We start from the raw sequence: 24,190 nt of genomic DNA on the forward strand, positions 1-24,190 counted from the left end.
GTCTGCCAAAATAATCTAAAATAATCTCCCTATTTTAAAGCCAAATGACTAGTAACTTTAATTATATCAGCAATGTCCCTTTTGCAATGTAATGTAACATTCACAGGTGTAATTCCAGGAGGTGAAGATCATGGAGGCCAGAATTCTACCTACCACAATCTTGTTTCTTGCAAATTTGCTGAACTTATTTATTAGTTCTAGTAGTGCTTTAGAGTTTTCTCTATATAAGATCATGTTGTCTGCAAATGGAGATGGTTTCACTTTTCCTTTTCCAATTTGGATGCCTTTTATTTATTATTTTGTCTAATTGTCCTGGCTATAACATCTAGGACAATGTTGAATAAAAGTAGTGGGAGGAGACATCCTTGTCTTGTTCCTAATCTTAGGAAGAAAATATTTAGTCTCTCTCCATTTAGTGTGATGTTAGCTGGAGGTTTTTCATAGGTGCCCTTTATTAGGTTGTGGAAGTTCCCTTTTATTCCTAGTTTTTTTTTAGGATATTTATCATGAATGAGTACTGTATTTTGTCCATTGCCTTTTCTAAATTTATGAAGATGATCATGTGGGTTTTGTTCTTTATTCTATTAATATAATGTATTACATCATTTTGTTTTTGTGTTCCTAGGATAAATTCCACTTGGTCATGATATAATGATTGCTAGTGTTTTGTTGAGAATTTTGCATTTATATTCATAGTATTATTTCTTCTTTAACTGTTTGGTAGAATTCATCATTGAAGCCATCCGGGCCTGGGGTTTTCTTTGTGTAAAGATTTATAACTACTCATCCAATTTACTTATTTGTTACCCATCTGATTTTGTTTAGAGAGATTGTATCAAGTACAGTGGCCCAGTAGTATACTTTAACTGGCATTGTTGCTGATCTGGCCCACTGTAGATGAGCTGAATACAATTGTCATTGTTAACTTACGTGGTTGAACAGTTAGAATAGTTTCTTATGTTGGTGCTTTGGAAATCATGTCAGATATAGTCTGTTTGTAAATCATTTAATTTTAACGAGTAGTTTTAAAATTTAACAATGCCTACTAGCCTTTTTTATCAGAAACCTTATAAACCCTTTCTTAAAAATCAAAAATGCCTAACAATCCTTAATTTTAATGTTTTTGAAGATTTTGCAAACTTTTCTTATTCCTTGCAAAATATATGCACTCCAGATGGAGAAACTTGTCCTCTGTCCTCCTGTTTACTACAGTGCTGCTTCTGTTGTTTATATTTTTTCCTCTAAATACATGTTTTCCTACTGGCTGTTTTTATATTTCTTTTCAGTGGAAATTCTGATATATGTTGGCTTGTTTTATTCAACCTGTAGACGTTGACTGACTGCTATTTGCCAGGTGTTGTGCTAAGAGCTCTGATAGGAAAATTTTCTATGAGTAATCAGATTAGCTTGGCATATTACATGTATATTAAAAAAGTAACCCTGTGAAAATGTATATGAAAATCTAGATTTAGGTTCATAAATGGACTACTAGGAGTACTGGTAATGTTTGTTTTGTTTTTTGGGTTTTTTTGTGGTACGCGGGCCTCTCACCATCGCGGCCTCTCCCGTTGCAGAGCCCAGGCCCCGGACACACAGGCTCAGCAGCCATGGCTCACAGGCCTAGCCGCTCTGCGGCATGTGGGATCCTCCCAGACCAGGGTACAAACCCATGTCCCCTGATCGGCAGGCGGACTCTCAACCACTGTGCCACCAGGGAAGCCCCTGGTAATGTTTTTATAATAGCCCAGTGAATGGACTCACAACACAGAGTAATTTGTACATATTTCATTTTGAAAAGAAAAAGAGGAGAGAATAATGGGATCTTACAAGTAAGCAGAAGAATATAGATACACATAGTTTACAAAGCTCTTCAATTCATCTTGTAACGAAGTCTTGATTCTTTCTCTTAGACCAGAAGATCAATTCAGAAGTTGTTAGAGTGGGAAAATAACAGATTATATCACAAGGTAAGAAAGTTTAAGCAAGTAAGTGTCCCATTCATACTTCCATTAATAAATTGAAAAAATGGGAATTTTTCAGGCCACAAATGCATGGATTAGAGAACTAATACTCAATTTTTAATATATACCCTTTACAAAGTATTTTTAAATGCAATGTTTTGTATCTTATTCCTGGATTATTGTTCGGCGATTTATTCAAATGTGTAGGTAATAATTAGTGTAAATTGCTATCAAAATTCTTAACAAACTTTACTTTCTTAGCTTGCTTTGCACTGGAAGTTGACTAAAAGGAAATGTGAAACTAGCAATATGATGGAGTATGTAAGTATGCAGTTACCTTTAATTACATTTTTTGGATTCCATCCTGAATGTTACATTGTGATTTATCATTTGTCAAATCTTCTTTCTACCTTTTTTCTCCTCAGCTTGAACTTTTGTCATTTGGAACATAGAGGTTTCCTTTCACCTTTTTTAGATTTGTAGCCAACATAAAATATCTTGAAAGCTGACAATTATTTAGATCTTAGAAAAATCTTAGCTAGTATGCTCAGATGAAAACACTGCATAACCTTAATCTTCTTTTTAACATACATGCAAACCATCGCATATGGTGATGGGCACAGCTGCTGCTGAACAAAATATTTCTAAATGTAATCTTGTCAAAACTTACATAAAATAGGAATTGACTTCTGAATTCTGGATTCCTTTCCCTGGCTTTTTTTCTTAGCTGATATTTAACTTTCAGTGAAGAAACTATAGATCCTAATTTTTTTTTTTAATAAAAGCTATGCAATCTTAGTCATAAAGCATAAATCCACATATAACCAAAGTGACAAATTCAGCATCATTAACATTCAAAAGAATATGAAATTCATCCAAGCTTTAAATACATGTAGTATTTACATGTACAAGCTTTTATATACATATAGTATATATTTAATAATAAACATTCCATTTCTATTTCATAAATAAGGATTATTATGTATCTTTCTCTACTTTGAATAGTTTTGGGGAAAATGTGCAAATGACCACAAATCTAAAATTCTCTATAGGTAAAATCTTATATAAACTATTGTAAGTTTATATAAATTTATAAACATCTTAAGTTTTTATTATTATATTTCCAAACCTGTTTTAAATTTAAATGTTTTAATCCACTTGAACACTTTATTATTTTTTACAGAAAACTTCTAAAAGATAGTAATACTCAACCGATATTAGCTGCTTTAATTGAAAAAATAGAGGGACGTAATATATATAAAGGTATTTCTTCTAATCCATGTAACAAAATTTTAATCCCTTCGACTTTGCTAAAAAAGAAAGGGGGGGATTGAGGGAAGATGGGAAAGACATTAAAATGTAATAGGGTTTGCTTTTCTGCACCTAAACAGTTACTGTAAATCAGGTGATAAAGCTATTAGCTACAGTAAGTAATTATGTTTTCCAGTTTAATTGCCAGTCTAATGATAATTTGTGGTAAGTTCCTTTTATAACTGTTTTCTATATTTCACTTGCTTTATAGTACAGGATCAAAATATAGGCCTGTGAAAAATGATTATAGACTCTCTGGGTTATATATAATTTATAGTAAATGAAAATTATTTTGTCAATATATTCTTGTTTATTTTTATTTTACAGGTAATACTAATAGAATTCTTACCAAAATATCCCATATTCCGACCTGACTGAGGGATTTTATTCAGTCACTTCTGTATTACCTGTCATTTCCTACCCTTAGTGCCTTGTAGATGATTTTGGAATGAAGATGGTCTCCTTTGCTGTGTTCAACTTATTCTTTATAATGGTAGAATATTCTCCTCACACTTTCATTTGTGTTGGTTTAAGAAGAAATTTTGCACATCTTTTTTGTTGTTAAATGAGGCTTGTGTTTTGCACTGTCAATTTTTAAATAAATACACACACACATACATATATGTGTGTATATATATATATAGCCACTAAAAATAAACATCAGTGCTGGTGTTTAAAAAACAAAAACATGTTCTGAGCATGCTGCCTTATAATTTTCATACTCACTGTTTCTAAATATGCATCATTTTTCTAGGCTACTTAATGCTCTGTAATCCCTTACTGGACATACATAAATAAGCTTTTGGTAGCTTCTAGAAATGGTTTTACTCTTACCTGCTTTTAAAGGACATGTAATTAATAGCACTGGTTTTGTCCTGCACTTTGCTAAATTATCACTTATGTTAGTGGATAAAATATTTAAACTCCTTAAGACTTGTAAATATTGTCTCTTTGCGTAATGTAAAATGTGATATGCCATGGTTTACAGAATGTAATGTAACTCTTAATGTATTGCCAACGATTCTGCGTAGATTTTAATATGAATGAAGTTTGCAAGCATCCTTTTGAATGTAGAGACTGTTAACATGCTGTTTTATGGCAAAGCCATAATAAGTATGTTAAAAATTTCAGGTGTGGGCAGGGTTGCCCTTTGTAATGAGTGGATTAAAATTGAAATCATTGTCTGAGATCTGCATTGCACCTGAAACCAAGAACCTTATTTTTTCCATTTAATTCAGTAAATCCCATTTTGTCCTCTACTCCCACCCCCAAAAGAATTCATTTGACATCTGACACATTTCATAGCCTCAAGTCTCCTCATTTATTTCCCTTTATGTATCCTTTCCTTCATTTGGAAATACACACAATTATGACCTTTAAGGAATGTTTCAAGATTTCAGACATCTTAGGAGGTGTCTAGACCCGCCCCCCCATGAAAGCCACTGCTAACCCCTTTCTGGAGTTATGATAATCTACTTTGAGAAAGAGAGAGAGCTAATTGAAAAGCTGTACCTAGAGTGGCTGATTCATAATTGATTAAATACTCTTAATCCTCTTTTTGAGGATCCTTTGTAAACATTTGGATATTATTAATGAGGAAAGATAAGTATTTAGACAAAAGTATTTTAGTTTATAAATTAGCCATACGTTGCCTTTTCATTGGTACGTGCATATTTCTCTATTTCTCTTCACATTATTGTGAGAGTACCACCCTCTAATTCTTCTAGATTTGAATTTTTAACATAATGAAAGCTTTACATTGCATTAATTCAACTTCAAATTTGTGCCTGTATATAGGCATTATTTGTAATTCTTAGTGCTAAAAATAAAGTATCTGGGACTGAATATTTTATTTATCATCTTAGTCTTAATTGCTTTTAGTTAACTTTTTAAGGCAAACATTCATCCCAGTAAAGAGAACAATCATTTCTTCATACAAGGTCAAGCCTTTTAAAGCCACTTTTAAAATTTGTGCCTAATTTGAAATCCACAGTCCTAGACCAGTAAAAGAAGAGGGGGAAAAAAAGATACTATTTGATATGTGACTGTAATTTTTTGCGCAAACACTTTTCCACCTCCCTCTGTAGGACCCCATTATTACCCCCATACCCAGAATCTCTAACTTTTAATATATTGTGTGTGCCTGCAAAAATCATTTGTCTGCTGCAAAACTGAAGGTATATTTTTATAGACAAAGTGGAAACCTCTGAAAATGCATACCAAATGTCTTGTTTTCTAGATAAGGTCAGGGAAAAATTGTATCTATGGTTTATGTTCCAGCTAGTATCATCAGGTTTATGCTTCAAACTGTGACCGTTTAATACCAAAATTGATTTCTAGCATAGTACAGAATTTCTAATTATCACTGATAGAATAATTACTTTTAAGTGTCAACCCTTATAATCTCATTTTTTCCTGTAAACTTAGAATTTGGCCATATGATGGTCATAGTAACTTTTTCTGCCATGTATAAATCACACTTGTTTTGCTCAAAGAATAGCAGGAAGTAGTGAATTGTTTCCATAAAACAAATAATGAGACAGAAATAGAGTACATCTGGAGGTGACAGAGTATATAATTCAAGTTACAGTAGTATTTATCATAAAAAGCATTTACCAGCATGTGTAAACTTAATTTTAGAACCTCCTGTAGGGTACTTCCCTGGCGGTCCAGTGGTTAAGAGTTTGCCTTTCAATACAGGGGGTGTGGGTTCGATCCCTGGTTGCAGAGCTAAGATCCCACATGCCTCGCAGCCAAAAAACTAAAACATAAAACAGAAGCAATATTGTAACAAATTCAATAAAGATTTTAAAAAATAGTCCACATCAAAAAAAATCTTTAAAAAAAATAAAACCTACTCTAATAGCTCTTAAATTTATTATCTTACTGTTCATTATGCTGGTCAACTCATATTCTTGAACTACTCAGAAAATACGCAATTTCCTTTTTTTCTTTCTTATATGACTGCTTTTTCAAACTCTTTTCCTTTGGAGGGGACTGATTAGCAGTTGAGTATTTTGGAGTCCTTTAAGGGATTTGTTTTCGTTTCAGTGGTATTGGCAGCAGTGAATGCTAAAATGACAGAGTACACTGTGGACATTAACTTCTCCCCCATTGACCTTTTTTTCTTACATCCTCAGGATACAACATGTCAAGTTAATAAAGTATTTCTGTGACAGTTGTTTTTAGATTGAAGAAACTAATTTTGAATTTCTTTGTTGCATAATATTTCTTTATGAAACCTGCGTAGATGTTTCCAGAGAAAATAACATGTACCTTACAAAGCTTTGAGGTTACAAGTTAAAACTGTTCCTTCTCTGACTTTCCATTATGCATCTCCACCTCCGTAAATTGTGTATAAAATGAAATAAGCTTTAACATTTTTCAGCTACTTTTTGTTCCCTTCTACCTGCTATGTTAATTTAGGAAAGAGACCATTGTAGTTAAATGTTAGAAGTAGATGGAGAAGTGCCTTGTCTTCTTTGAATAAAGATAACATTTTATGCTGAAGAAAGCAGAATGAATGAATTGGTAAATCCTTATATTTAAAGCCATCCTTTTCAGCTAAGTGTTAAGAATATTTTGATAGTACATTATATTTCTTCTATTTATTATTTAAAGCTTGTTTCCTTGGTTTCCCCCAATCATGAGATATATTAGTGAGAAAATATTACAGAACAGGACTGTCAGTCACTTACATAACTAGTATAATTCTAATGCTAGTAAACATGTAATTTAACATGGTTCTGGAAAAACAATGGTCTTTGAAGCTCTACCAAAACCTGCTTAAGTATTTAACACACATGCAATTCATATTATTATGACCTGTAAACACTAATGTCTGATCAGCTAATCAAACTGTGTTACTGTTTAGCACTCTACCATCTTAATGAATTTTTTTCTTGTTTTTTCATAATTTGAGTGAAATTCCATGACATTTGTAAGCCTTCAAACAAATAGGGATTTTTTTTAATGTAAGAGAGCTTTAAAAAAATCATTAGAATTTTATTTTGTTTACATATAAATTGCCACTTAAAAAATCAAACCCCACTTCTTAAACATAAAGCCTCCAAATAGTATTTTATTAGAATTGACTATATTGACCTGAGGGGATATAGAAATTGTATACACCCATTTAATTGGAGCAATTTCACATAGTGGAAATACTTTCTGCTAATTTGATAAGATGCTCAAATTCATTGAAATTAGGTCCTCTTATACCTATAAAATTCTGCTTTAATCCATTTTGCAACAATTGTCAAATTGTTTGGGTTACTTTAAATGGTGAACTATTGGAAAATTTTCCACAAAAAAATGAATAGATTTTATTAATAATACCTGTTGATGTAATATGTGGACTGAATATAAGGAGATACATATATATGTATGTATATGTATACATCTCCATATCTTGCCCCCAGTTTCTCTTTCCTGATTCTGAGCCAGCCTTTTCATGTTTATGATGGCAGCCTGAGAATATGTTCCATTTTTTGTGGACTTTGTCAGATTCATACTATATGAGGAAATGATTTAATGGGCTCCAGGCAAGTCACTTACATTACATGTCAGTCTCTTCATCTGTAAAATCATGGGATTGAACCTAGAGCTGGACAGAAAATTAGAGGTCACCTGACATTCTGTGATTCTAGGAATCCTTAGGGAATGTTTACAGGATCTCAGAATGATTTTTCACAAATCTACTACCCTTGGTGGAAATTCTCAGTGCCCTGCACACAGTAAACTTTTGATTTGCCAACTGGCTCCTAGCTGATGTGTGTTCATATCACACAGACTCAACCTGATGCCTGCTAGACCTCAGCCCCTCCATAGTGATATGAATGATTGCAGTTTCCCTAGGAACTGAGGAATGAGGTCTATGGGCTTTACCTACATGGAATCTGACTATATGCAGTTGGTACCTGGGCAAGAATTATGGCTGTGAGAACAATGGAGATATGATAGGACCCACTTTGACATTAATGTGAAAAAGAGTTTCATATCCTATCCAATATCTGCTTCAGTGTCTTATTTAGTTCCATATCCTCAAAAACATCTGTTGGAACAAATTGGTAATATTAGCTGGAAAGGAAAGTGGTATAGAAGTCAAACCCAAGTCACTTCTGGTTTAATTCGTAGCTCTGCTGCTTAATTCCTCTGTACCTCATGTCCTCATTGTGGAAGTGGGGACAATAATCTGGACCTACCTCACAGGGGAATTGAGGATTTTTTCATATATTAATGTGCTTTTGAAATTGACTGAAGGATATATTGTACATCATAATTTGGTAATTTCTAAATAGAGTCCTTTAAGTCTATGTTGTTATGTTTTCTTTCTCAGTCACACCTTACAGAATGAGTATTGCAGTTAATCTATTCTTTTTGTAATTTTTGTTATTAATCCCTTATATGTTAACATGGGTAACTGTGTTATATTAATACTTGATTTAGAGAGGAAAAGCATGTGGATATAAACCAATGGTTCTCAACTTGGGGCAGATGAAAATAGCAGTGGGGTCGTTCTTGAACCTTTTTCAGTATTTCAAAAAGTTATACTAGAAACCATACATTTACCCAAAATATTCCTACTGCACAAGCCAACTAAGACATTGAATTACACACATTTGCTTATATTTCTTTGATTCTAACACTGGTTATCATACACTGATCAGAAACTGTGAATGGTGGTTATGCTTTTGATTAATTTTTTAAATGAGAAAGCCTATTGTTACATGCAATTTAATAAATAAAATACTTGAAAATATGGGGAAGGAATAATAAAGGGATCCTTATGGTAAAAATGTTGGGAGCCACTTTTATAAAGGAACAAAGATTATTTGACCTCTACAGGTTGCTTACCTAGTCCCTAAATAATGAAATGCTAGAGTGTGTGTGTGTGTTTTGGCTAGATTGGGCTATATAACTTCAGGTTAGAATTTGTCTTCATTTTTTTCTGTTTCAGGATGATATAACTGAGCTAATTTATCTGGGTGTGTATGTGTAAATCATACATACACACACATATAGGATCGCAGATGTGGAAAGTGTTATAATGTCATGTTCTAGCATTGGAGTAAATATCAATATCTGAGTCTCAAAGTAGTTCTGTTTATAAAGTCAACATGATGAGTCAAGGCAATAATTTCTCAAATGTTCCTTTTATTCCTGCTTATTTTGTTTGCTTTGATCTTTGCTTAAGTTTTTAATTTTTCATTTTTATAGTAAGCAAATAGTGTAAAATTGATTTAATACCTGGACTTTAAACAAGTTACAAATGTTTGAAATTATATAATCTACAAGCTAGTTTGCCATCCTTGGACTAGCCACGTACAAATATGAGTCTCAGCTACAAAAACAGGAAATCCTGGTAGCTAGAAGGTGGGCATTGATAGAAATATTTGTTTGAAAAGCCTAGGATTTCTACTTTTTGGCAGAGGATTCCTGTTGGGACAGTTTTACCAGAAAAGGATAAAAATGAATATGTCCATTTAAGCCGAGAACGTTCATGCATCTTGTATTGTTATATAGCCTGTGGAATGAATCATTTTTCTCCCTTGAGTTCGGGAGTGACTCCCCTGGAAGAACTCAACCTATATACAGCTGTGCCAAAATGAAGGATACCTGCCTCTCTGAAACTTTCACTGCTGCTTCTGTCGTTGTTCACTTGTCAGATATTAAATTTTATTATCTCAGGATGCAAAATTACAATAAAGTGCAAATCTGTATTAATGAATTGTGTGTTCTTTGGTGCATCTTCCTTTCTTCCTTCCATTTCCTGCTTTCATCATTATAAAGTAATTAAGGATTCCTTTTAAAATGTTTGTTTTGCATATTGCCCCTTCCCACATTTGCTAGTGTTATGTCTAACCCTGTAAGTAATTCATGCTATCTGTTGGCTTTGGGGGCCTTGGTTGTGCCCAGCGTTTGGCATTTGGCTAAGTAGGAATTTGTTTCTAAACAACTTTGCATTCACCCTGCATGCCTAATTGTGAACTGTAAAAATAAAAGTACAGGGCTTCCCTGGTGGCGCAGTGGTTGAGAGTCCGCCTGCCGATGCAGGGAACACGGGTTCGTGACCCGGTCCGGGAAAATCCCACATGCCACGGAGCGGCTAGGCCCGTGGGCCATGGCCGCTGAGCCTGCGCGTCCGGAGCCTGTGCTCCACAACGGGAGAGGCCACAACACTGACAGGCCCGTGTACCGCCAAAAAAAAAAAATAATAAAAGTACAAGTGGAGTTCCACCTTACCAAGCATAATGTTTTAGTGCAAGAAATGTTGAAATGTGAAGCTACTCAGGGCAAAAGTTTTGACTCTTGTTAGCAGACTATATAAGACACTCAAGTGTTAACATTCTACTTGAGTTATTATTACTCAAGGTGATTAACATGCAATAATATTAGATTTTTTAAAAACATGCAAATTTAGCAAAACAGCAAATGTAACATAATAAGAAAAACTGTATGATGTTTCCCAGTATCTCTGGTAATTGTACTGAATATTTCAAAAAGACTATAAATTTTAAAATGTTAAAGCAGAGATGACACACTTAAACCTACAGAGAGGTTTCATGTTTTGTTTTAAAATTCTTTTTTGAAACTTTACTATGTGGATGGATAAAAATCTATACTTTTCATTGATAACTTCTTGGATGTGGAGTAGGATATGCTATGTAGGAAATACTTTTACATTGCATTTAATGTTATTGAGGGCAGAAGCCACATGCCTTTAAATCTGTCATTAAATAACATTTACCACTTTATGGGATGCTTCACTTACCTAAATGTAAGAAATTCTCTGGGAGATAGAGAATTCTTCAGTTGTAATTACCATAAATCTGAGTTGTAATCCCTGTTCTATCACCTGAGTGACCTCTAGCAAAAATCAGGACACTCAGTGAGCCTGATTTTATCCATCATCTCCAAGGTAAGAGGTTGGGTTAGATCAAGGTTGCAAACTAAGCTATAACCAGTCCTCAGATACACGTGTCTTTTTGACCTGCAGAATTTTTTTTCACACATTTTGAATTAGTTGCCAGCATTTAAGAGACTTCACATAGAAATCCAGATTTCTGGCTTCCCTTGAGAAATTCCACATGTGAACAATCAGCAAGAGCTGAATAGCAACCTGCCCCTTTTTGATGGAGCATTCATTTTCTTTTTTTGTGGGGGGGTTGCCGGGGGAAATGATTGATAAACTTGACCACGTAGAGTTGAAGCAAAATTGATCTTTACACATGCCACAAACAAAGACAATGCCAACAAATGGGTATGGAGAACATTTGTGCAAATACATGTGTATTAAGAATATTGACATCAGCATTACTCATTATAATAACAGAACATTTGGAAAATATAGCCATTAAGAGGTACCAGGTAAGTAAATTTCTGTACATTCACACAATGCAATGCTATCAATTTGTGTTTTGGTTTATTTTTTTCTTTTTTTTAGATTAAAGTGTAGTTGATTTACAATGTGGTATTAGTTTCTGGTGTAAGCAAAGTGAGTCAGTTATATATATATATATATATATATATATATATATTCTTTTTATTTTATTATATATATATTCTTTTTCTGATTCTTTTCCATTATAGGTTATTACAAGATATTGAATATAGTTCCCTGTGCTATACAGTAGGACCTTGGTGTTTTTCTATTTTATATATATTGTGTGTGTATCTGTTAATCCCAAGCTCCTAATTTATCCCTTTCCCGTTTTCCCCTTCGGTAACCATAAGTTTGTTTTCTATGTCTGTGAGTCTTTCTGTTTTATAAGTAAGTTCATTTATATCTTTTTTTTAGATTCCACATATAAGTGATATATTTGTCTGACTTCATTTAGTGTGATAATCTCTAGGTCCATCCATGTTGCTGCAAATGGCATTATTTCATTCATTTTATGGCTAATATTCCACTGTATATATATATATATATATATATATATATATATACCACATCTTTATCCATTCATCTGTCGATGGACACTTAAATTTCTTCCGTGTCTTGTCTATTGTAAATAGTGCTGCAATGAACACTGGAGTGCATGTTTCTTTTCGAATTAGAGTTTTTTCTGGATATATCCCCAGATGTGGGATTGATGGATCATATGGTAAGTCTATTTTTAGTTTTTTAAGGAACCTCCATACTGTTTTCCATAGTGGCTGCACCAATTTACATTCCTGCCAACAGTGTAGGAGGGTTCCCTTTTCTCCACACCCTCTCCAGCATCTGTTCTTTTTTTTTTTTTTTTTTTTTTTTGCGGTATGTGGGCCTCTCACTGTTGTGGCCTCTCCCATTGCGGAGCACAGGCTCCGGACACGCAGGCTCAGCAGCCACGGCTAACGGGCCCAGCCACTCTGCGGCAAGTGGGATATTCCCGGACCGGGGCACGGACCCGTGTCCCCTGCATCAGCAGGCAGACTCTCAACCACTGCACCACCAGGGAAGCCCAGCATCTATTCTTTTTGATGATGGCCATTCTGACTTGTGTGAAGTTGGAGCATTTATTTTCTGTTTTTCCAATATCATTACTATTCCCTCTTGTCTCCCTGAAACTCAGGTTGTTTTATTTGTCTTATGGTATAGTTAGAAAGGAAGCAATATATTTCCTGAACCCATATCTCTTTCAAAATTATGGGAAAAATACAGACTATGATAGCTACGTGATTATTTTTTAATATTTGGTGGGATGGGGGATGGAGAGAGTGCCTTTTTTGTGGAAAGGAAGTGTTTCCTTACAAATGACCTATGCGGTTGAAAACTGTTGCCTGCCATATCAGTAAACAGAGGATGTTGCAGTCATCAAACCAGAAACCACTGCAACCACCCCCAACTGTGCACCCTGAGGGGATTCAAGATGGAGAAAAGCAGGATACTGCTTATCAAAAGAATGATTTCAATGAGCCAAGCATCTACCCATATAGAAAAAAAGCTAAATTCATTAACTTGAGATGTCCAGCTTTCTTTAATTAACTGTAATCTTTTGATGTTCTGACTACCTGGTTTTTATTGCAAAATTCCTATATATCCTGGCTCCTCCCTTATCTCTTCAGATCAGTCCCTCAGAGCTCTCTAAGAGGCTGTCTTCTGGGTTTAAGACCTCAGTTTTGTCCACCAAATAAAACATAATTCTCAACTTTTAGGTTGTGCATTTTTTTCCATTGACACCTACTGCATTCATTGATGTTACCTGGTGCTAATGGACACTTGATTTAATGATTCCATAAACTAGACAATCTGTAAAGCCTCATTTAATTCTGACATTCTGAGTGTCCATGAGGTGATTTTGTAACATTGGTATATTTCAAATTATTTGCCTTTTAAGGTCTGTATATGATGATGAGTTGCTGGTATTAATAAAACTGGTCACACTTCCAAGTACAATAGTGACATCAAAGACCCCATCTAGTGAAACAGCCACAAGCAGGGAGGACCAACATGTTATTCTAGAACTGACCTTTACTTCATAACTTTCAACAAAATTTGGTCATCCATCCAAAGCAGCACCTGCCTTGTTATCTCACAAGAGTAATATTGCCCAAGGTGATAACACCATGTTAAGAACTCTAGGTAGGAATCTATAAAACCTGTCCTAGGTATTGTTATTTAGATAGGACTCCTGATTGTTTTTTTCTCACACTATGTTGAACCAAAATGATATTAATTTTTTTTGAAAAAGACATTTCAAACATAATTTAGACTCAATATGTTTAGATAATGCAACCAGAACTGTCAGTTTATGATTTAATAAGGATCTGTATTAGGGTCTGATGGATGGAAAGTATGGCCATTAAGATAACCTTTTCTTTATTATAAAAATACTTGCGGGAGCGCTGGGAGAGGACTGGGGTTGGCGGCATGAACACAGACTGCAGGGCGTTAGTGCACCGCGGCTAGCCGGGAGGGAGTCCAGGGAAAAGTCTGGACCTGCCGAAAAGGCAAGAGACTTTTTCTTCCCTCTTTATTTCCTGGTGTGCGCGGAGAGGGGATTAAGAATGCTGCTTGGGCTTCCCTGGTGGCGCAGTGGTTGAGAGTCCGCCTGCCGATGCGGGGGATGCGGGTTCGTGCCCCGGTCCGGGAGGATCCCACGTGCCGCGGAGCGGCTGGGCCCGTGAGCCATGGCCGCTGGGCCTGCGCGTCCGTAGCCTGTGCTCCGCAACGAGAGAGGCCACAACAGTGAGAGGCCCGCGTACCGCAAAAAAAAAAAAAAAAAAAAAAAAAAAAGAATGCTGCTTAAAGGAGCTCCAGAGACGGGCGCGAGCCGCGGCTAAAATGCGGACCCCAGAGACAGACATGAGACGCGAAGGCTGCTGCTGCTGCCACCCAGAAGCCTGTGTGCGAGCACAGGTCAATATCCACACCCCCCTTCCGGGGAGCCTGTGCAGCCCGACACGGCCAGGGTCACTGGATCCAGGGTCAACTCCTCCGGGAGAACACACGGCGCGCCTCAGGCTGGTGCAAGGTAACGCCGGCCTCTGCCGCCGCAGGCCCGCCCCGCACTCTGTGACCCTCCCTACCCGCGGCCTGAGTGAGCCAGAGCCTCCGAATCAGCGGCTCCTTTAACCCCGTCCTGTCTGAGCAAAGAACAGACGCCCTCCAGCGACCTACACGCACAGGTGGGGCCAAATCCAAAGCTGAGCCCCTGGGAGCTGTGAGAACAAAGAAAAGAAAGGAAAATCTCTCCCAGCAGCCTCAGAAGCAGCGGATTAAAGCTCCACAATCAACTTGATGTACCCTGCATCTGTGCAATACATGAATGGACAACGAATCATCCCAAATTAAGGAGCCGTGTGGATGAAAGGCTCTTGGTGCTGCAGCCAGAGGTTAGTGCTGTGCCTCTGAGGTGGGAGAGCCAACTTCAGGACAATGGTCCACAAGAGGCCTCCCAGCTGCAAATAATATCAAATGGCGAAAATCTCCCAGAGATCTCAATCTCAACGCCAGCACCCAGCTTCGCTCAACAACCAGCAAGCTACAGTGCTGGACAACCTATGCCAAACAACTAGCAAGACAGGAACACAACCCCACCCATTAGCAGAGAGGCTGCCCAAAAATCATAATAAGTCTACAGACACCCCAAAACACACCACCAGACATGGACTTGCCCGCCAGAAAGACAAGATCTAGCCTCATACAGCAGAACACAGGCACTAGTCTCCTCCACCAGGAAGCCTAGAGAACCCACTGAACCAACCTTAGCCACTGGGGACAGACACTAAAACAACAGGAACGACGAACCTTCAGCCTTCAAAAAGGAGACGCCAAACACAGTAAGATAAGCAAAATGAAAAGACAGAAAAACACACAGCAGATGAAGGAGCAAGATAAAAACCCACCAGACCTAACAAATAAAAAGGAAATAGGCAGTCTACCTGAAAAAGAATTCAGAATAATGATACTAAAGATGATCCAAAATCTTGGAAATAGAATAGACAAAATGCAAGAAACATTTAACAAGGACCTAGAAGAACTAAAGATGAAACAAAATGATGAACAACACAATAAATGAAATGAAAAATACTCTAGATGGGATCAATAGCAGAATAACTGAGGCAGAAGAACGGATACGTGACCTGGAAGATAAAATAGTGGAAATAACTACTGCAGAGCAGAATAAAGAAAAAAGAATGAAAAGAACTGAGGACAGTCTCATAGACCTCTGGGACAACATTAAACGCACCAACATTCGAATTATAGGGGTTCCAGAAGAAGAAGAGAAAAAGAAAGGGACTGAGAAAATATTTGAAGAGATTATAGTTGAAAACTTCCCTAATATGGGAAAGGAAATAGTTAATCAAGTCCAGGAAGCACAGAGAGTCCCATACAGGATAAATACAAGGAGAAATACGCCAAGACACATATTAATCAAACTGTCAGAAATTAAATACAAAGAAAGCATATTAAAAGCAGCAAGGGAAAAACAACAAATACCACACAAGGGAATGCCCATAAGGTTAACAGCTGATCTTTCAGCAGAAACTCTGCAAGCCAGAAGGGAGTGGCAGGACATATTGAAAGTGATGAAGGAGAAAAACCTGCAACCAAGATTACTCTACCCAGCAAAGATCTCATTCAGATTTGATGGAGAAATTAAAACCTTTACAGACAAGCAAAAGCTGAGAGAGTTCAGCACCACCAAACCAGCTCTACAAAAACTGCTAAAGGAACTTCTCTAGGCAAGAAACACAAAAGAAGGAAAAGACCTACAATAACGAGCCCAAAACAATTAACAAAATGGGAATGGGAACATACATATCGATAATTACCTTAAATGTAAATGGACTAAATGCTCCCACCAAAAGACACAGATTGGCTGAATGGATACAAAAACAAGACCCATATATATTACGTCTACAAGAGACCCACTTCAGACCTAGAGACACATACAGACTGAAAGTAAGGGGATGGAAAAAGATATTTCATGCAAATGGAATCCAAAAGAAAGCTGGATTAGCAATTCTCATATCAGACAAAATAGATTTTAAAATAAAGACTATTAGAAGAGACAAAGAAGGACACTACATAATGATCAAGGGATTGATCCAAGAAGAAGATAAACAATTGTAAATATTTATGCACCCAATATAGGAGCACCTCAATACATAAGGCAAATACTAACAGCCATAAAAGGGGAAATCAACAGTAACACAATCATAGTAGGGGACTTTAACACCCCACTTTCACCAATGGACAGATCATTCAAAATGAAAATAAATAAGGAAACACAAGCCCTAAATGATACGTTAAACAAGATGGAGTTAATTGATATTTATAGGACATTCCATCCAAAAACAACAGAATACACATTTTTCTCAAGTGCTCATGGAACATTCTCCAGGATAGATCATATCTTGGGTCACAAATCAAGCCTTCATAAATTTAAGAAAACTGAAGTTGTATCAAATATCTTTTCCGACCACAACACTATGAGACTAGATATCAATTACAGGAAAAGATCTGTAAAAAATACAAACACATGGAGGCTAAACAATACACTACTTAATAACGAAGTGATCACTGAAGAAATCAAAGAGGAAATTTAAAAATACCTAGAAAGGGATGACAATGGAGATACAACGACCCAAAACCTATGGGATGCAGCAAAAGCAGTTCTAAGAGGGAAGTTTATAGCAATACAAGACCACCTTAAGAAGCAGGAAACATCTCGAATAAACAACCTAACCTTGCACCTAAAGCAATTAGAGAAAGAAGAACAAAAAAACCCAAACGTTAGCAGAAGGAAAGAAATCATAAAAATAAGATCAGAAATAAATGAAAAAGAAATGAAGGAAACAATAGCAAAGATCAATAAAACTAAAAGCTGGTTCTTTGAGAAGATAAACAAAATAGATAAACCATTAGCCAGACTCATCAAGAAAAAAAGGCAGAAGACTCAAATCAATAGAATTAGAAATGAAAAAGGAGAAGTAACAACTGACACTGCAGAAATAAAAAAGATCATGAGAGATTACTACAAGCAACTCTATGTCAATAACATGGACAACCTGGAAGAAATGGAAAATTCTTAGAAATGCACAGCCTGCCAAGACTGAATCAGGAAGAAATAGAAAATATGAACAGACCAATCACAAGCACTGAAATTGAAACTGTGATTAAGAATATTCCAACAAGCAAAAGCCCAGGACCAGATGGCTTCACAGGCGATTTCTATCAAACATTTAGAAGAGAGTTATCATGTATCCTTCTCAAACTCTTCCAAAATATAGCAGAAGGAGGAACAATCCCCAACTCATTCTACGAGGTCACCATCACCTTGATACCAAAACCAGACAAGGATGTCACAAAGAAAGAAAACTACAGGCCAATATCACTGATGAACATAGATGCAAAAATCCTCAACAAAATACTAGCAAACAGAATCCAACAGCACATTAAACAGATCATACACCATGATCAAGTGGGGTTTATTCCAGGAATGCAAGGATTCTTCAATATACGCAAATCAATCAACGTGATACACCATATTAACAAATTGAAGGAGAAAAACCATATGATCATCTCAATAGATGCAGAGAAAGCTTTTGACAAAATTCAACACCCATTTATGATAAAAACCCTGCAGAAAGTAGGCATAGAGGGAACTTTCCTCAACATAATAAAGGCCATATATGACAAACCCAGAGCCAACATCGTCCTCAATGGTGAAAAACTGAAAGCATTTCCACTAAGATCAGGAACAAGACAAGGTTGCCCACTCTCACCACTCTTATTCAACATAGTCTTGGAAGTTTTAGCCACAGCAATCAGAGAAGAAAAGGAAATAAAAGGAATCCAAATCGGAAAAGAAAAAGTAGAGATGTCACTCTTTGCAGATGACATGATACTATACATAGAGAATCCTAAAGATGCTACCAGAAAACTACTAGAGCTAATCAATGAATTTGGTAAAGTAGCAGGATACAAAATTAATGCACAGAAATCTCTGGCATTCCTATACACTAAGGATGAAAACTCTGAAAGTGAAATCAAGAAAACACTCCCATTTACCACTGCAGCAAAAAGAATAAAATATCTAAGAATAAACCTACCTAAGGAGAAAAAGACCTGTATGCAGAAAATTATAAGACACTGATGAAAGAAATTAAAGATGATACAAATATATGGAGCGATATACCATGTTCTTGGATTGGAAGAATCAACATTGTGAAAATGACTCTACTACCCAAAGCAATCTACAGGTTCAATGCAATCCCTATCAAACTACCACTGACATTTTTCATAGAACTAGAACAAAAAATCTCACAATTTGAATGGAAACACAAAAGACCCCGAATAGCCAAAGCAATCTTGAGAATGAAAAACGGAACTGGAGGAATCAGGCTTCCTGACTTCAGACTATACTACAAAGGTACAGTAATCAAGACAGTATGATACTGGCACAAAAACAGAAAGATAGATCAATGGAACAGGATAGAAAGCCCAGAGATAAACCCACGCACATATGGTCACCTTATTTTTGATAAAGGAGGCAGGAATGTACAGTGGAGAAAGAACAGCCTCTTCAATAAGTGGTGCTGGGAAAAGTGGACAGCTACATGTGAAAGTATGAGATTAGATCACTCCCTAACACCATACACAAAAATAAGCTAAAAATGGATTAAAGACTTATCAAACTCTTAGAGGAAACCATAGGCAGGACACTCTTTGACATAAATCACAGCAACGTCCTTTTTGACCCACCTCCTAGAGAAATGGAAATAAAAACAGAAATAAACAAATGGGACCTAATGAAACTTAAAAGCTTTTGCACAGCAAAGGAAACCATAAACAAGACCAAAAGACAACCCTCGGAATGGGAGAAAATATTTGAAAATGAAGCAACTGACAAAGGATTAATCTCCAAAATTTATAAGCAGCTCATGCAGCTTAATAACACAAAAGCAAACAACCCAATTCAAAAATGGGCAGAAGACCTAAATAGACATTTCTCCAAAGAAGATATACAGACTGCCAACAAGCACATGAAAGAATGCTCAACATCACTAATCATTAGAGAAATGCAAATCAAAACTACAACGAGAAATCATCTCACACCAGTCAGAATGGCCATCATCAAAAAATCTAGAAACAATAAACGCTGGAGAGGGTGTGGAGAAAAGGGAACACTCTTGCACTGCTGGTGGGAATGTGAATTGGTTCAGCCACTGTGGAAAACAGTATGGAGGTTCCTTAAAAAACTACATATAGAACTACCATATGACCCAGCAATCCCACTACTGGGCATATACCCTGAGAAAACCATAATTCAAAAAGAGTCATGTACCAAAATGTTCATTGCAGCTCTATTTACAATAGCCCAGAGATGGAAACAACCTAAGTGTCCATCATTGGATGAATGGATAAAGAAAATGTGGCACGTATATACAATGGAATATTACTCAGCCATAAAAAGAAACGAAATTGAGCTATTTGTAATGAGGTGGATAGACCTAGAGTCTGTCATACAGAGTGAAGTAAGTCAGAAAGAGAGAGACAAATACCATATGCTAACACATATATATGAAATTTAAGGGAAAAAATGTCATGAAAAACCTAGGGGTGAAACAGGAATAAAGATACAGACTTACTAGAGAATGGACTTGAGGCTATGGGGAGGGGGAAGGGTAAACTGTGACAAAGCGAGAGAGAGGCATGGACATATATACACTACCAAACGTAAGGTAGATATCTAGTGGGAAACAGCCGCATAGCACAGGGAGATCCGCTCGGTGCTTTGTGACCCCCTGGAGGGGTGGGATAAGGAGGGTGGGAGGGAGGGAGACGCAAGCAGGAAGAGATATGGGAACATATGTATATATATAACTGATTCATTTTGTTGTGAAGCTGAAACTAACATACCATTGTAAAGCAATTATACTCCAATAAAGATGTTAAAATGGGGAAAAAAAAAAGGAGAGGCCTCAGAAAAAAAAAAAAAACTTGCTTCCACTAGAAAATATATGAAATAGAAGTATGAAGAATAAAATTAAAATCTCCCATAATTTTACCATATGCTTCCATTTTAATATATTTAAATTGCATGACATTTTTATATGTGTGTATAGTGAATTTTTTACAGTTTTAATTATATTGTATGCTGCTTTTACACTTTCATATTTTCCCATGTCAGTACATAATCTTTGAAACTAACAGCAGAACAATGTTTGAATATGCCATAATTTAGTCATTTTGCTTTGGTATTTAGTCTGTTTTCAGTGTTTTGCTATTATAAATAATGACTTCATCAGCATCTTTATACATAAATCCTTACCTGAATCTGATCATTTCCTTTGGATATATTTTTACAAATTGATTATTGGGTGAAAGGGTTGAAGTCTTTATAGCTCTTGGTATATATTTTAAAATTGCTTTAGGAAAGGCATGAGAGATATGACACACAGAAACTGAGTATTTCTGTCTTCCTCTGGGTAGATGGGGAGAATTAAGAGCAGGAATTAATATAGACACACTACTTATTAATACACACACACTTAGAGGTGCTAATTGAGGTGGGATACTGGCGAAAATTGGAAGGATCAAACTGGCATCCCCAGCAGCTACAAATAGAACAGAGGATCCTTGCTCCTCCAATCGAGGGCACGTGGAACACCATCCTCAGCCCTGCAGAGCTGTCCCTAAAAGTCAGTGCTAGTGGCCTTATCCCTTGAAGGAAGTCACCAGCTCTCAAATTCTATGATTTACAGACCTCTGATAGCTCAATGAAAAGCATCAGCAAATACAATTTGTGACAGTCTAGAATTATCTCCCCTCCCTTCTTTCAGCAGTCAGATGGGAAAGCAAGCTGCCTAATTCCCTCTCAAACATCGACCACAGGCTTCAACCGCCATGTTTGCCTACTGCTTCCCTTAACACCTTTTTAAATTTGACTTTATAAAAGAGGCTTTAGTCACAAATTATTCGCCATATTCTGTGTTCCTATAGCATTCTCACTCCCTTGAAATTGCTGTCTCTTAACACTTTACCAATTGTAGGAAGGCTGTCATGATTCAGAGAAAGAAGCATTAGATTTATATTATATTTATTGTAGACCTGGCCTTATGCTTCCTGCCTGCCATTTCCATCTAGACAATCTTGGGAAAGTAGTTTAACTCTTTTAGCCTTGGTGTGACAGGAATAATTACACCTAAGATAATTGTTAGGACTAACAATTATGCGAAAGAGCTGGGAAGATACCAAATCACAATATTTTTGTTTCTAGTGAAGAGTAATTTCACAATCTATGCCTTCTGATCGGTACGTTAATCCAATTCTTTCATCAGGATTGTCTACACTGCTTATATTAAACATGTTGACCATTCAAAACTCCACCAAGGTAGTGGGTCTTAGTTCTTTTTACTTAGGGGCTCTCCTCAGGTTCTTTTGCCATTCTTTGTACACCTGTCATGTGCATGGCCCCTGCCATGTCTACACAGCATGTGATCTCTACCTTCTGGGAGCTAACTTCTAAGGTGGCACACTTCGTTATTTCATTCTTTCATTTATTCAGTCGGTATTTAGTAAGCATTTAATATGTGCCAGGTTCAGCATTAAGCATTCTTCCTACACTGTTTTGTTTAAGCCTATGTTCATAATCACCATGCTATTCTGACATCATGTACTGCTTATGAGTATACACATGTACACATTTCTATATTTTATATATATGCACAATAAAGTAGATTAAATAGCAAAAATATTATTCCTGAGATCAACTTTGCATTCTCCTTTTGTTGTGATTTTTTTTAATGTTTTAAGCAGTTTGGACTAGAACTGAGTCATTTGGTAAGAGGCAGAGGGCAGGAGTGAAGCCAATCAACAAGCAGAACTCTGAGATAGCTGGGAATCCAGTCTTTATTTCTCTCGTCTGGGAAATGCTTATGGTTTGGCGAGGGGTTTCACAGATGAAATGTGGGCAGGAATGCAGATGTTCAGAGTGGCATAGATGATGATCAGAATGATAGGCAGAAGGAGATCAAAGGAAACCTTGAAATGCTTTCAATGATTAGTGAATTTTCAATGAACTAAGATAGGATGTACACAATGGGGGCCAGACAGCAAGAGTGATGAATTACAAACAAGGGCTGTTAATCTTGGGTCTTGGAGAAATTTTCAGTGACCCATTTTCTTCTGGCTGAAGGGGAAAATTCAAATATATGAACCTTTCAACTAGATTCTCTTAACATCCATATTTGAAAGGAAACCTACCTACAGTCTGAGCCCCAATTTCCATGATATTTTTAATACCAGTAAAAGAGCTTAATGAGTAATAAATTATAACATTGTATTATAAAATCTTTAATTGTATTTGTCTTCCTGTTTGCTTTTATCTCTGTCTCAACTTTGGCTTTTATTCATCTCTGTCTCAACATTTTTTTCGCTCAAAGTGCTGGAAACAGTCAACAAATAAATCTGTGCTAGCAAAGGAGAATGGGAATTCTCCTGGTACCTCCCTTAGTTATCTATTTTATACATACTATCAATAGTGTATATATGTCAATCCCAATCCCCCGATTCCTCCCACCCCCCCTTTCCCCCTTGGTATCCATACATTTGTTCTCTACATCTTTGTCTCTATTTCTGCTTTGCAAATAAGGTCATCTGTACCATTTTTCTAGATTCCACATATATGCATTAATATACGATATTTGGTTTTCTCTTTCTGACTTACTTCACTCTGCATGACAGTCTCTAGGTCCATCCACATCTCTACAAATGATCCAATTCCGTTCCTTTTTATGGCTGAGTAATATTCCATTGTATATATATACCACATCTTTTTTATCCATCCTTCTGTTGATGGACATTTAGGTTGCTTCCATGTCCTGACTACTATAAATAGTGCTGCAATAAACACTGGGGTGCATGTGTCTTGAATTATGGTTTTCTCTGGATATATGGCCTGGAGTGGGATTGCTGGGTCATATGATAGTTCTATTTTTAGTTTTTTAAGGAAGCTCCATACTTGCTACACCAATTTACATTCCCACAATAGTGTACCAAGTTTCCCTTTTCTCCACACCTCTATGAGGTGTCCCAAAATCTGCTAAATAGTCTATCATTTTTCATTCCTCATATGCCTCCAGCCATAAAGAGAAAGGCTGATAAGGTTGGCAAATGACATGTCTCTATCAACTGCAAAGATCCTTTTGCTTTACCTCTAATATTATAAGTTCTGACCCTGAATGTGAAAAAACTTGACATCACTACACATAGTATGATTTAAGAACGATTGCAGGGCGCACCATCCCTAAACATCCCTCTAGCTTACCTGCCACAGTGCCTAAAGTTTATACTATTAATCATTCTTCTAGGTTAGGGTAGTCTTGCCAGAAGGTCAATTATATAGCAAGGAATAGAGGGTGAGCTATTAACACACCTGCTGTCACCTGGGAAAGCAGCAGACAGAGCTCTGAAGAACTGA

The 24,190-nt window shown here is 36.4% G+C and overlaps 1 protein-coding gene across 2 annotated transcripts in view; it reads left to right on the forward strand.

The window, feature by feature from the left end:
- CHIC1 (cysteine rich hydrophobic domain 1) overlaps nucleotides 1–9,998 on the forward strand; it is a 50,850-nt gene extending 40,852 nt beyond the window's left edge. For both annotated transcript variants that reach the window (XM_032620708.1, XM_032620709.1), the window contains 3 exons: nucleotides 1,911–1,967; nucleotides 2,223–2,282; nucleotides 3,600–9,998. In XM_032620708.1, coding sequence (XP_032476599.1) covers nucleotides 1,911–1,967; nucleotides 2,223–2,282; nucleotides 3,600–3,650 — 168 coding nt within the window. In that variant the 3' untranslated portion in view covers nucleotides 3,651–9,998. The remainder of the gene's footprint in view (nucleotides 1–1,910; nucleotides 1,968–2,222; nucleotides 2,283–3,599) is intronic.
- Nucleotides 9,999–24,190: the final 14,192 nt, after the last annotated feature.

Source organism: Phocoena sinus, chromosome X (assembly GCF_008692025.1).
Source record: "Phocoena sinus isolate mPhoSin1 chromosome X, mPhoSin1.pri, whole genome shotgun sequence".
In the NCBI taxonomy this organism is placed as follows: domain Eukaryota; kingdom Metazoa; phylum Chordata; class Mammalia; order Artiodactyla; family Phocoenidae; genus Phocoena; species Phocoena sinus.